This window comes from Anomaloglossus baeobatrachus, chromosome 3 (assembly GCF_048569485.1).
Source record: "Anomaloglossus baeobatrachus isolate aAnoBae1 chromosome 3, aAnoBae1.hap1, whole genome shotgun sequence".
In the NCBI taxonomy this organism is placed as follows: domain Eukaryota; kingdom Metazoa; phylum Chordata; class Amphibia; order Anura; family Aromobatidae; genus Anomaloglossus; species Anomaloglossus baeobatrachus.
Window position 1 is genome coordinate 37,883,088 of NC_134355.1, and position 13,456 is coordinate 37,896,543.

Sequence of the window (13,456 nt, forward strand, 5' to 3'; positions counted from 1 at the left end):
GGGCTAATTCTGGCTCTTCCCGATTGCCCTGGTGTGGTGGCAATCGAGGTAATAGTTTTTAGTGTTGATGTCAGCTGTGATTTGTCAGCTGGCATCAGGCCCAGGGGTTAGTAATGGAGAGGTGTCGATCAGACATCCCCATTACTAATCCAGGAAGTGTAAAGTAAAAAAAACACATAGGAAAAAATAATTAATTTGAATAAAGACTTTCCTACACTTTCCTTCGTTTACCAATTTATTTAAAAAATGATACAACGAAGGTATTCTGTAATCCACGATGCAGGACTCGAACTATGGTGGCTGTAATTAACAGTAAAGTACAGCTATTCACAGAGGCCGAGTATGGGCTGCGTCACATGCTACGATATATCGGGCGATATGTTGTCGGGGTCACGTATTCCGTGACACACATCTGGCATCGTTAGAGATATCATATCGTGTGACAGCTACGAACGACTGTAAACGAGCGAAAATACTCATCGTTGCTTGTTGACACGTTGTTCATTTTCATAGTCGTTCCTCCTTCTGCGCGCCGGTTGTTTGTCGTTCACAGCTTACCTGCATCCCGCCGGCAATGCGGAAGTAAGGAGGTGGGCGGGATGTTACGTCCCGCTCATCTCCGCCCCTCCGCTTCTATTGGGCGCCCGCTGTGTGACGTCACTGTGACGCCAAACGTCCCTCCCCCTTCAGGAAGAGGATGTTCACCGCCCACAGCGAGGTTGTTCGGGAGGTAAGTACGTGTGACGGGGGTAAACGACTTTGTGCGCCACGGGCAACAAATTGCCCGTGACGCACAAACGACGGGGGTGGGTGCGATCGCTCATGCGATCGCGCGATATATCGTCCCATGTGACGCTGGCCTATGACGACGTTGCTCATCATCAAAGCTGCCAGATCTCACTGCGCATAGCGTTGAACAGGCAGCTCTGATGATGAGCGTTTTCTGATAGACACCTCTCCATTACTAGCCCATGGGCTTACTGCCAACTCACATTACACAGCTGACATCAACACCATTAACCTATTACCTCGATTACTACCGCACCCGCGCAATCAGGAGGAGCTGGAGTGAATTTAATGTGTTGCGTCAATTTTTGGCCAATGGAAACTGCTATTTTTAGGCTGGGAAGGGCCCAGTAACCATGCACCTTTCCTGTCTTATATTTTAGCCCTCAGCTGTCTGCTTTGAGTTGAATGTTATCAAAACTGGGGTGGTAGGGGGGACCTTCACGCCATTTTTTAAAAAAATTTAATTATGAGGTTAAATTAGACTAAAACAGTGTTTGAGTGCACGACAAGACTTGGAAAAGAAGGAGTGCCATTTGACTTTTGGAACTTAAAATTGGCTAGAATCAATAGTGGATGCTGTGTTGCATTTATTTGCAAAGCCCCTGATTTGCCTATACAGTTGAAATGAGCGCTTTGTCAACCCCACTAAGGTCTACAGAACAAATAGGGAATACATGCGGGGAAGTAAACAAATGAGTTATCTCCAGATGAGTCAGAGAGAGGAATTGCAACAACAACAAAGTTTCTCCAGATGAATACAAGCCGACTGCTTGCACTGAAGACTTGTTAACGGTATTAGACCTATCACCAGCACAGAGTAAGGGGGAAAGCAGGTATGTAAAGACACAAGGGGAGTACTGAAGCTTAACAGCTGAAAAGATGACGAAATCCGCAAAGTCCTAAAGAGAAAGGGATAAACCCCAAGGAGGCAAAAAGGGAATGTCAGAGAGGCAGAAACTACAGGATTGTCTGTGAAGTGTGACACACCTGTGACAAACACTCAGCATAGAGCGCAGGATAAATGTGAGCTGAGCCTTACTGCAATCTTTGAGAGGGAGAATGAACAAATAAACAGCAGGTCAAAAATCACTTTTATTTATTTTTTACTCTTTGCACCATTTGGTATAAGTGATCACAAGACTTTATTCTTTGGGTCAGTGCAATTACAGTGATAGGAAATTTATATACCATAGTTTTTTTATGTTTTTGGCTGCTATCACACACTAAGAAATGCTTTCTTTATAACCAAAAAATAGATTTTTCTATGCCATATTATGAGTGCTATAATTTTTCTGTATTTCTGCCGAAAGATTCATGTGAGGGCTTGTTTTTTGCTGGACAAGTTGATGTTTTAATTGGTACCATTTTTGGGGACATACCATATTTTATCACTTTTTATTCTGATTGTATTAGGTAGTTTGAATAAACACCAGCAATTCAGGATTTTTTTTTAATTTTTTTATGCCTTCCAACTTATAGTAAAAGTGATAAAACAGCTTTATTCTTTAAGAAAGCAGAAAGGACAAAATATTCAGGGAAAATATAGTCTATCATCCAATATTGTTTTATATTAAAAAATCCATATTTATTTCAAAGATGTTAAAAATAGCTGCATTGTAGAATTGACATAGAGAAAAAATCTACTGTTGTAAAAGGGACTACGCGTTTCGACGTGGTTTATGCCAACGTCATGGTCTGTGGTGATACATGGCCTTGCAATTTCATTTTTGGTTTGTAGAAGGTTGGATGCACCCATATTATGTAATGTACATAATGTCAAGACACGGCTCTCTAGCCACTTACTGGTCTGGTTGTGTTTCTTTCTCTAAGAGGCTATCAACACCGTGTATTAGCAGCTCGTTCATGACTCCATAAGGAAATTCTGTCCTCTCGATAGAGCCACTGAGCTGAAAGAGTCAAGAGGAATCCAAAAGTATCCAAAAATATAAAAGTACATTTTCATATCAGTTTAGTCCCTTCCAATCATAATGGCTTCTCTCTCAATACTAATTGATGTCAAATGATGAGATTTTGTCATCGTTCCCCGACCGTTAAGAGCTTTACTCATGGGACCCCCATAATCAGGAGTCATCGGCAATGTGCAGTAAAAAGCCAAAAAGTTCCTTAGTCAATATGATCAGTGGTGGTCCCAGAGATTGGACTTCCTCAATTCACAAAGTAACGGAAAATGATTTTTATAACCCTATATAATTATTAAAATAATGAAATAAAATAACTATTAATGAATCAAATAACTTAACTCTCTAGAACAAAATATGTAACGCACGGCAAAAAGGCAGAAGGCCCATGTCGTGACCACCAATGGCTAAAAGCAAGTAATTCACGGGTTTCCGTGACTCTCCTACATGACGGCTTATGACGGCTGCTGGTCTATTACCGAGAAAATGTGTGATGATCTTAGGGCACAAGAATATGATTATGATGAGTGAACACTCTACAGAGAAAGTAATGGGACCATTCCCTTCACTGACAGATCAGTGTTGAATATTTTCATGGTCCAAGTAGCCAACGAAGCTCTTCGAACCCATCAGAAAATAGCTCATCCCCAGGTTTGGTGGTAGAGGTTTTCCCATTACTGAATATGCCATTGATCCAACTATTTCCCATCACTTTTCTATAATAGGAAAACCTTTCACATCATTGTTTTCCAAACTCCAGTTCTCAGAGCCCCAACAGGTTATGTTTTCAGGATTTTTTTAGTATTATATAGAAGACCGAAAATGTGGCAATTGATGTTTTTATAATGATTTCATCACCTGTGCAATGCTAAGGAAACACTGAAAATGTGATCTGTAATGTACATAATGTCAAGACACTGAAAATGTGACAATTCCTATATGTCCATGGTGTTTTCATTAAAATATGCCTTTCCAATTCTGCAGCTCCTTCCCAACAACCACCTCCAAGGGGCCATATTGTAAACAGCACCACCATAAATCTAACCTGGAGTCCACCAGATTCCCCAAATAGTAATCGGCTTCACTATGTGCTGTACAGGGACGGTGTTCAGAGCTATCAAACATCTGACTACTATCCGTACGGTAAGTAGTACTGGCTGCTTCATGGTTTTCTCTCTATAGACTATGAAGTCCTCGAGACCTCTACAATCAATTTTGGTTTTGACTCTTTCGGAAACATTATACAAATAAGGTAGAACAGTGAAAGGCCAAAGTGTCTAAGAAACTATTTGGTCTTGTGTCATCATCTTCTCAAACATTAGATTAGTGGCAACAATTCACATTGTTTCTCTGGAGGCTTTATGGACTTCATGTAGAGATAGGAGGTGGCCCTCTTCCTGGGACCCTTGTTATTCACAAGGATGCTTTACTGTCTTGAGGGCTCATCAATAACTATTCATGTTCAGATTATGCTTAAAGAATAGCAACTACTATTCCGGTATGTATCACGACAAGAAAAATGCTCTTTGACTTGTTATTCATGACAAATACCGGAATAACACTTCAGAATTTGTTACGAATAATATAAACATGAATAGTTACTATTCGCCCATTACTACCAATCATAACAAGTTACTATTTGGTTTCTCATTTACGTTAACTGGCACTGTGAAATTTTTTCGCAAAGGTGGACAATGCAGAAAAAATGTGCATCCATCCAACAATGGAGGCAGCTTCAGCTGCAAGACCCGCTGATCACCAGAGGTTCTACATTTTTAGGGTGCCCTCACACGAGCGTATAACTCGCATGAGTATCGGAACGCATCACCAGGTGCGGCTGGCTTCTCTGCTGACAGGAGCCGGTCAGCTGCATGTATTTTTATGCGGCTGACATGCTCCTGTCCGGAGAGTGTGCGGCCGCACCGAGTGATGCGTTCCGATACTCATGCGAGTTATACGCTCGTGTAAGGGCACCCTTAAGAATAGAATTGCATTGCCTATGGTACAAAGAACTTTTGGCTACATTTATGTAACTATTGTTGGGAGTTGGTTTTACTGCTAGAGTCAAGATAGGCAGTACTATACAACTGAGCATTACTACTATATACGTCTCCCCAGCTACTTACTGGTCTGGTTGTGTTTCTTTCTCTAAGAGGCTGTTCACACTGTGTATTGGCAGCCCGTTCACGACTCCATAAGGAAATTCTGTCCTCTCGATAGAGCCACTGAGCTGAGTCAAGAGGAATCCAAAAATATCCAAAAATATCAAAGTACATTTTAATATCAGTTTAGTCCCTTCCAATCATAATGGCTTCTCTCTCAATACTAACTGATGTCAAATGATGAGATTTTGTCATCGTTCCCTGACCGTTAAGAGCTTGACTCGTGGAACCCCCATAATCAGGAGTCATCGGCAATGTGCAGTAAAAAGGCAAAAAGTTCCTTAGTCAATATGATCAGTGGTGATCCCAGAGCTTGGACTTCATCAATTCACAAAATAACGGGAAATTATTTTTATAATCCTATATATTATTAAAATAATGAAATAAAATAACTATTAATGAATTAAATAACTTAACTCTCTAGAACAAAATATGTTACTCACGGCAAAAAGGCAGAAGGCCCATGTCGTGACCACCAATGGCTAAAAGCAAGTAATTTTTTAAGTTACTCCGTTTTTTTTTTGTTTGCAATGGAGTGATCTGCTGTATCCAGTTAATTACCGTGAACAGCCTGAGCACAGGGCATATAGGGAGAACGCGTGGTAAATGCAAATCCTGTTAAATGGTATAGATTGAAAAAATGGTATCAAATGTAATAGACGTAATGGTGTTTAACCACTGGGTAAAGCTTCTACTTACACTGAAACAGATTTCAGATATAAATCTAGCATTACTTGTTAATTTAATTAATCTAAATACAGTGGTGGGGAAGGTTAGGAAGGTGAGCTGTTAATCTGCTTACATGCTTTTACAAAATTTGAATGGAATATCGCTTTTGCTGGCTCATTATAAGTAGGTGTTGTCGGCTGTTGAGTCTGTGCCATTGGCTTGGGTTTCCGTGACTCTCCTTCATGACGGCTTATGACGGCTGTTGGTCTATTACCGCGAAAATGTGTGATGATCTTAGGGCACGAGAATATGATTATGATGAGTGAACACTCTACAGAGAAAGTAATGGGACCATTCCCTTCACTGACAGATCAGTGTTGAATATTTTCATGGTCCAAGTAGCCAACAAAGCTCTTCGAACCCATCAGAAAATAGCTCATCCCAAGGTTTGGTGGTAGAGGTTTTCCCATTACTGTATATATGCCCTTGATACTACCTACTTCCCATCTGTTATGTCCTGGTGGTGGATACACTGGACCGTGCACCAGACTCCCCTGGAGGAGCAACCAAGAGCTAACCCCTGTACAGGGACTGTCTGGTCACCCCACCAGAGGGCCTAAATGCATGGTAGCCAGAAAACGGGAGGTCAAAAGTCCAAGTGCACTTAAGGAGTGCAGGAGTCCAAAGGGATTCGTAAGGCAGAGGGACGACTGGGACCAGGTTCAGGTGCCGCGTAGGAATAGCAGACGGGGTCCAGGTCCAGTGAGACTTGCAGGCTGAAACACCAGGTAGGGTCGAGAATCGGTGATGGGTGCAGGCAGATGAGAGATGGCAGTATCCTCAGTACACAGTCACCGGACACTTCTTGGAAGAACCAAGTCAGGACCAGCGGACGGACTCTGCGGACGAGACAGTGTTAGTAACAAGACCAAGCACAAGGGGACTTGAGCACGTTGATCAGGCGCCGCCCACATGGAAAGGGAAGTCTTATATACCCTGTCCCTGTAACATGTCATATCCTGCTTCAGGAGTGCTGGGCCTATAAGACTAGGTGAGTAGACATGGCCCCGCCCTATACACATACATGTGCCTAAGAATCAGAGTCAGACACAAGCGACCAGGGACAGGACGCCGGAGAGCACGAGCGTGAGCGGCAGCTGTGACCGGTGGGCACGTGGACTGGATCAGTGGGTAAGGAGTGGTGCCGTGACACCGGGAGCGTGACACCATCACTTTTCTATGATAGGAAAACTTTTCGATTCTTAGTTTACCAAACTCCAGTCCTCAGAGCCCCCAACAGGTTATGTTTTCAGGATTTTCTTACTATTGTATAGAAGAGCAAAAATGTGGCAATTGATGTTTTGATAATGATTTCATCACCCGTGCAATTCTAAGGAAACACTGAAAACGTGATCTGTTGGGGACCCTGAGGACTGGCGTCTGGGAAACACTGCTTTAAAGGAAGAGCAAAAGAATTGCCCACGGGCCTCCAGCACTCAGAGCCTTTGTCTTAAAGGAAGAGCAAAAGAATTGCCCACGGGCCTCCAGCACTCAGAGCCTTTGTCTTAAAGGAAGAGCAAAAGAATTGCCCACGAGCCTCCAGCACTCAGAGCCTTTGTCTTAAAAGAAGAGCAAAAGAATTGCCCATGGGCCTCCAGCACTCAGATCCTTTGTCTTAAAAGAAGAGCAAAAGAATTGCCCATGGGCCTCCAGCACCCAGATCCTTTGTCTTAAAAGAAGAGCAAAAGAATTGCCCATGGGCCTCCAGCACTCAGATCCTTTGTCTTAAAGGAAGAGCAAAAGAAATGACCACATGCCGCAAGCACTCAGAGCCCTTGTCTTTCAGTTTCCTCTAATTGCTCAAAGACAAGAGATGGAAGATAAAAAAAGTTTTTAACTGATCCTCAACCCTAGGTTATTATCATGCTAGGTATGGGGGAAGTTCCATGGGAATGGTGAAAGGGAAGGGAAACCCTGAGTCTAGGGAAAGGGGAAATGGTGACCCCTGACCAAACCTACCACTGGTTCCAGGGTCCCTCACCACCCTAGATAGGTTCCGCACCTATGCGCCGAGGCGTATACCTGACACTAGGATGATCCTAGAGCTGTCCTCTAGATAGGGAATGGGTGGGATGTGCTTGTCATCAACACCACTAAACACTAAAGAAGACACAGGGACCACACGCATGGGGAAAGCACATGAACAACTTATCTCCAGATGCCTTAGTAAGAGGTTCATCAAAGAGCAGCAACAATCGTACAGATGAATACAAGCCGCCTGCTTGCATCCAGAGCTTGTGAAGGAACTGAATATCACCAGCACAAGTCCAGGAAAAATGAGAGCATTTAAACCCAAGTCAAAATACAGATGATTAGCAGGTGAAGGGAATAGTATCTCCACAAGGTCCTAGAGGGAAATGGATGAAAATCCAGCAGAGTAGATACCTTGTACACTGAATACTAACAGCAGGAATAATAGAAAGTCAAGGAGCATTTTGTGCAGCCAAATGTTGTGACCTTCTATTGCCATACACCATAGAACTATCTGTCACCCGTGACACACCCCCACGCCCTAGGTTACCCACACTCAAAACGGTGTTTCCAATAGGTTTTTTGGCTAAGGGTATCTACATATATCAAGCAGTACTTGGTCTAAAACCCCTTACTCCTGAAGCCAATTTTTCTTTTCCTGCTTTTGTTTTTTCCCTCCTCCTTTCACAAGCCATTTTTTTTTTATTTCCGTCTAGATACAGTTGTGCTCAAAAGTTTACATACACCAGCAGATTTTTTGCTTTCTTGGCCTTTTTTCAGAGAATATGAATGATAACACAAAATCTTTTTTTCCACTCATAATCAGTGGTCGGGTGAAGCCATTTATTGTCAAACTACTGTTTTCTCTTTTTAAATCATAATGACAACCAAAAACATCCAAATGACCCTAATCACATACCCCAGTTTTTAATACCGTGTATTGCCCCCTCTAACATCAATGACAGCTTGAAGTCTTTTGTGTTAGGGGTACTTTGCACGCTGCAACATCACTAGCCGATGGTAGCGATGTCGAGTGCGATAGTCACTGCCCCCGTCGCGCATGCGATATCTTGTGATAGCTGCCGTAGCGAACAATATTGCCACGGCAGCTTCACACGCACTTATCTGCTCTGCGACGTCGCTCTGGCCGGCGACCCGCCTCCTTCCTGACGGGGCGGGTCGTGCGGCGTCACAGTGACGTCACACTGCAGGCGGTTAATAGATGCGGAGGGGCGGAGATGAGCGGGATGTAAACATCCCACCCACCTTCTCCCTTCCGCATAGCCGGTGGAGGCAGGTAAGGAGATGTTTGTCGGTCCTGCGGCTTCACACACAGCGATGTGTGGAGCTGCAGGAGCGACAAACAACATCGTACCTGCGGACGCACCGCCATTATGAAAATGAACAACGTGACACAGATCACTGATTTTTGACTGTTTCACGCTCGTTCATCTTCTCTCATAGGCTTTACACTTTGCGACATCGTTACCGGTGCTGGATGTGCGTCACTTTCGATTTGACCCCGACGATATCGCAGTAGCGATGTCGCAACGTGCAAAGTACCCCTTAGTTCTGGATGAGACTCTTTATTTTCTCAGATGGTAAAGCTGCCCATTCTTCTTGGCGCCTCCAGTTCCTGTAAATTCCTGGGCTTTCTTCCTAGTCATGTATTTTACACAACAGAAATGGCCAATAATGCCCACTCAGTTGAGTCTCTCTACGGGCAGTGGTTGGATGAACGGGCATTTCCAGTCACTTCTATTGTGTGTGGACTGGATAGATGACAGACCAGTACTAATTGGGTAAAAGTTGGAATAGAACCTGCAGGGATTCATAACGTTGGTTATAGTTTCTTATGTCAATCTTTCCCCAAAGCCTAAAAATTGTATTAATCTACTGTACCCTAGACACAGCAGTATGGCTCTTTTAAGGCCCTCTTTGGTATCTCCTCCCCAAAAATGAAAATGTTTTTTGCAAAAACTCTTTGCCAAGTTTTTGATTATGATTTGTAGTCCAAGCTGACCTTTTCCTTCCTAACACATTAATATCTCAGGTATACAGAGCTACATGGATTCATCTCTTCTCCCATATACTGCCTACACTTATCGCATCGATGTTGGAAATGTACATGGATCCATCAGCAGCTCCATTGTGAGGTATCAAACAAGAGCCGGACCACCAACTGGAGAAATAGAATTAAGCTTAGTGCATCCCGTGGGTCAGTATTCTGCGTCAATAAAATGGACTATTTTTCTGGATGTTGATGGACCTGTTGAGATGTTCAGACTAATATACACATCACAAGGGTCATTGAAGATACATATCGCTTATGAAGGCCTTGATACACAGGTCACTGTTCTTAATCTAACACCATTTACCAAGTATAATTTTACAGTGCATGGATGCAATTCTGAAGGCTGCCTACACAGTTCACCAATGACGGTGGTAACAGCTCAAGCACCACCGGCAGGTCAAAGTCCACCCGTGGTCCAAAATTCAAGCTCTACAGATCTTTATCTACAGTGGTCACCACCACTGAAACCAAATGGTAAGTCCATCTTCATTAATATGCGTAGACAATGAATTGGGTTAATTGGGTAAAATTTCCAGACTTATAACATTGAAGATTATCACAAACTGTAGAGATCAAATATTTGAATGGTGTAGGATCAAAATAGAAATGTAACTATAGGGGCGGACAGTTTTTAGTTAAAACTGAGTGCTGGGTCCTAGCTTTGCTGAGTGGCCATACTCAGGATCGAAACCTGTGCAGCCGGGCCTAAGAGGTAAGGGAGCCCATTACTACGTTCAAAACAGGTGGAATTGTGCATTATGGTGAGCTCTTGGACAAGAAAAGGCCCATTTACTGTTCTTGTACAGGGGCCCTTTTCTGACTGTGTCTGCCAGTGGCTTTACTGCACTATAGGAAATGCCAGTGATTATGCTGTGCACTGTGAGATCATTGTTGTAACCATCCATGGGATATTACTGTGTACATTATTCCAATAGTGTGACATTGCTGTGTGCAGTATGTGTAAAACGTCAAAGTATTTATTCTCTGTGTTAAGTCATATTACTACATACTGTATATTTTTTTTGCCTAGCATCCTCACTACATCGCAGGAAAAAGTGATAATGACATCGCAGTTGACATAACGAGAACCAGTGATTATGACATCACAGGGACAAGTGATAATGATGATATCACAAATTACATCATAGGAAATAGTGATGATGACATCACAGGGATTAGTGATGATGACATCACAGATGACATCACAGCAACAAATGTTAATGATATAACAGATGACATCACCGGGACTAGTAATGATGATGTCACAGGGACTAGTGATGATAACATCACAGATGACATCACAGGCACAAATGATAATGATATAAAAGGGACTAGTGATGATGACATTACAGGGACAAGTGATGATGACATTACAGAGACAAGTAATGACATCACAGGGACTAATGATGATGACATCACAGGGACTAGTGATGATGAAATCACAGATGACATCACAGGGACAAGCGATAATGATATCGCAAATGACATCACAGGGACTAGTGCTGATGACATTACAGGGACAAGTGATGATGACCTCACAAGGACTAGTGATGATGACGTCACAAGGACTAGTGATGATGAAATCACAGATGACATCACAAGGACAAGTGATAATGATATCACAGATGACATCACAGGGACCAGTGATGATGACCTCACAAGGACTAGTGATGATGACATCACAGATGACATCACAGGGACAAGTGATGATATCACAGGGATTAGTGATGATGACATCGCAGATGACATCACAGGGACAAATGATAATGATATCACAGATAACATTACAGGGACTAGTGATGATGACCTCACAAGGACTAGTGATGATGACCTCACATGGACTAGTGATGGTGACAGCGCAGATTACATCATAGGGACAAATGATAGTTATATCACACATAAGATCACAAGGAATAGTGATGATGACATCACAGATGATATCACAGGGACATGTGATGATGATATTAAAGGGACAGGCGATCTATTGTCCCTGTTACATCACTGTTTGCATTATTCCTGACCTGTGACATCACTGTGAAAATCATTCAGGTCCTCTTTGGTCTTCTGGCCTCCATCACATATCACATATACAGTATATATATTCTCCTCTTTAGCATGGTGTCGTCCAGTGCCGCTATACCGAAATGCAGTAATACTTAGTGCTTCACGCGCAGGAACTATATACGGTACACTCCTTTTCTATATGCATTTCACCTAAATCATCCAAAACCCCTTAAATGCAACTTTTGTAAACTTTTCTGTAACATATCAAATAAATAAAACCTCATTAAAAGCCGAATAATAAACCAAATATGTAAATCGCTGCCGAATGACCTCAAATGGGAGAAAGATGTATTTAACATCTGTGTCATTTATAATAATGCACCGAGGGCAGCCCCTTCCCTCTCATGCCTTTTAATTTACCATTTTTACTTTTATCCATAATTAATTGAGAAGACCCAAATTTAGACTCTTTTTACAGATAAATGAGTCCATGGTGATTCATTTTGGTTCCCTCAAAGGCTTCGTTGTCGGAGGCCCCACAGGGAATTTCTTCTTCTTCTTCGCCTTTGCTTATGGTGGCATTTATATCAATACCAGAAAGCTTTATAATGATATTTTTTTTTTGTCTCGTTGTCAAGGACAATTATTTTTAGTGTGACGATCAATGCTAATTAAGATTGTTTTAGGACAGATAATCTACAGTTCCAAAATAGTTACTGATGACAGAGGAAAATAATATCGTATCACACGTTTCCCCTATTAATCAGTTTTTTGCATTTCTGCACTGGGTACACATCTCGTTATCCCACGTGTCACATTTGACACTTCAGCTATATTAATGTATCCATTCTCAATTACTTAATTTAGAATGTGCCATAATTGTTTTCTAGGTAGGGTCCCATGTATAAAAATCCCATCTATGGGGGCTCAATTGTTAAGTGTGACCATAGACTACAAGGAGAGTGCACCTCTTTATTCAGCCTCTGCTTAAATGTCGCTACTACTTACTGGTCAGTTTATGGGTCGGCATCAAGGGATCCCTACATTCTCATCAGGAGGAAGTTTTAGAGGCAGGATATCCACTAGTTAGACCCCAATCCCATTCAAATCAATGGGAGGTGGATGTGCAGTTCCCAACCACAGCCACTAGCAGAAGATGGGGCAGCTCCAAAACAGAGCATTTCCTGCTGCTGACGCGCCCACGGGATCTTTGGGGAGGTCTACCCGTCACCGGGACACTTTGGGATGTCACAGAAGCCTGGCCCGGTTCCGTGACCCAGTCGGTGTCAATAAGGATGGGGTAATGGGGAAACGGGGATGTGTAGTTTGTCTTCGTGACGCCACCTGTGGTGTGCGGCCAGTATTAGCCGCCGCTGGGGGATTCTTCTCTGGGGTGGATGATAACGCAGCTCGGATGGTACAGGTCTCCACAGGCAGAGCTCAGGCCCCAGGGGGATGTTGAGAGTAGTAGTCGTCTATGGCGCAGGGGCGCGATGGTGAGGGCACCGGTAATGATAAGACGACACAGAGGGCGCAGTTCAAGTTCTTTTTACTCACTGAAGTCACTCTGCCCCTGGTGTGCTGTGTCCCGCTGTGATGGGCCTCAGACGATCCCAGATACTTCAGAGGTCAAGGCCGGTGTTTCCTTCTGCATGTCTCCTTTCGACGGTTTCCCTCCACCCCAGCTCCTGGGCTGTGGAACGGGTCCCGGGTGCCTGGGAACTCTAGGATACCCCTTCTTCGTAAGAATCCGGGTCGAGCCTCCAGCTCCAGACCACGGGCCCCCCTTGCTAAGCTTCTCTTTGCTT

General features: G+C 43.2%; 1 protein-coding gene across 1 annotated transcript in view; it reads left to right on the forward strand.

The window, feature by feature from the left end:
* The window catches only part of USH2A (usherin), a 1,098,211-nt gene that overhangs the window by 232,715 nt on the left and 852,040 nt on the right, over nucleotides 1–13,456 (forward strand). The window contains exons 15-16 of the mRNA XM_075339131.1: nucleotides 3,693–3,851; nucleotides 9,624–10,118. Of these exons, the coding sequence (XP_075195246.1) occupies nucleotides 3,693–3,851; nucleotides 9,624–10,118 (654 nt within the window). The remainder of the gene's footprint in view (nucleotides 1–3,692; nucleotides 3,852–9,623; nucleotides 10,119–13,456) is intronic.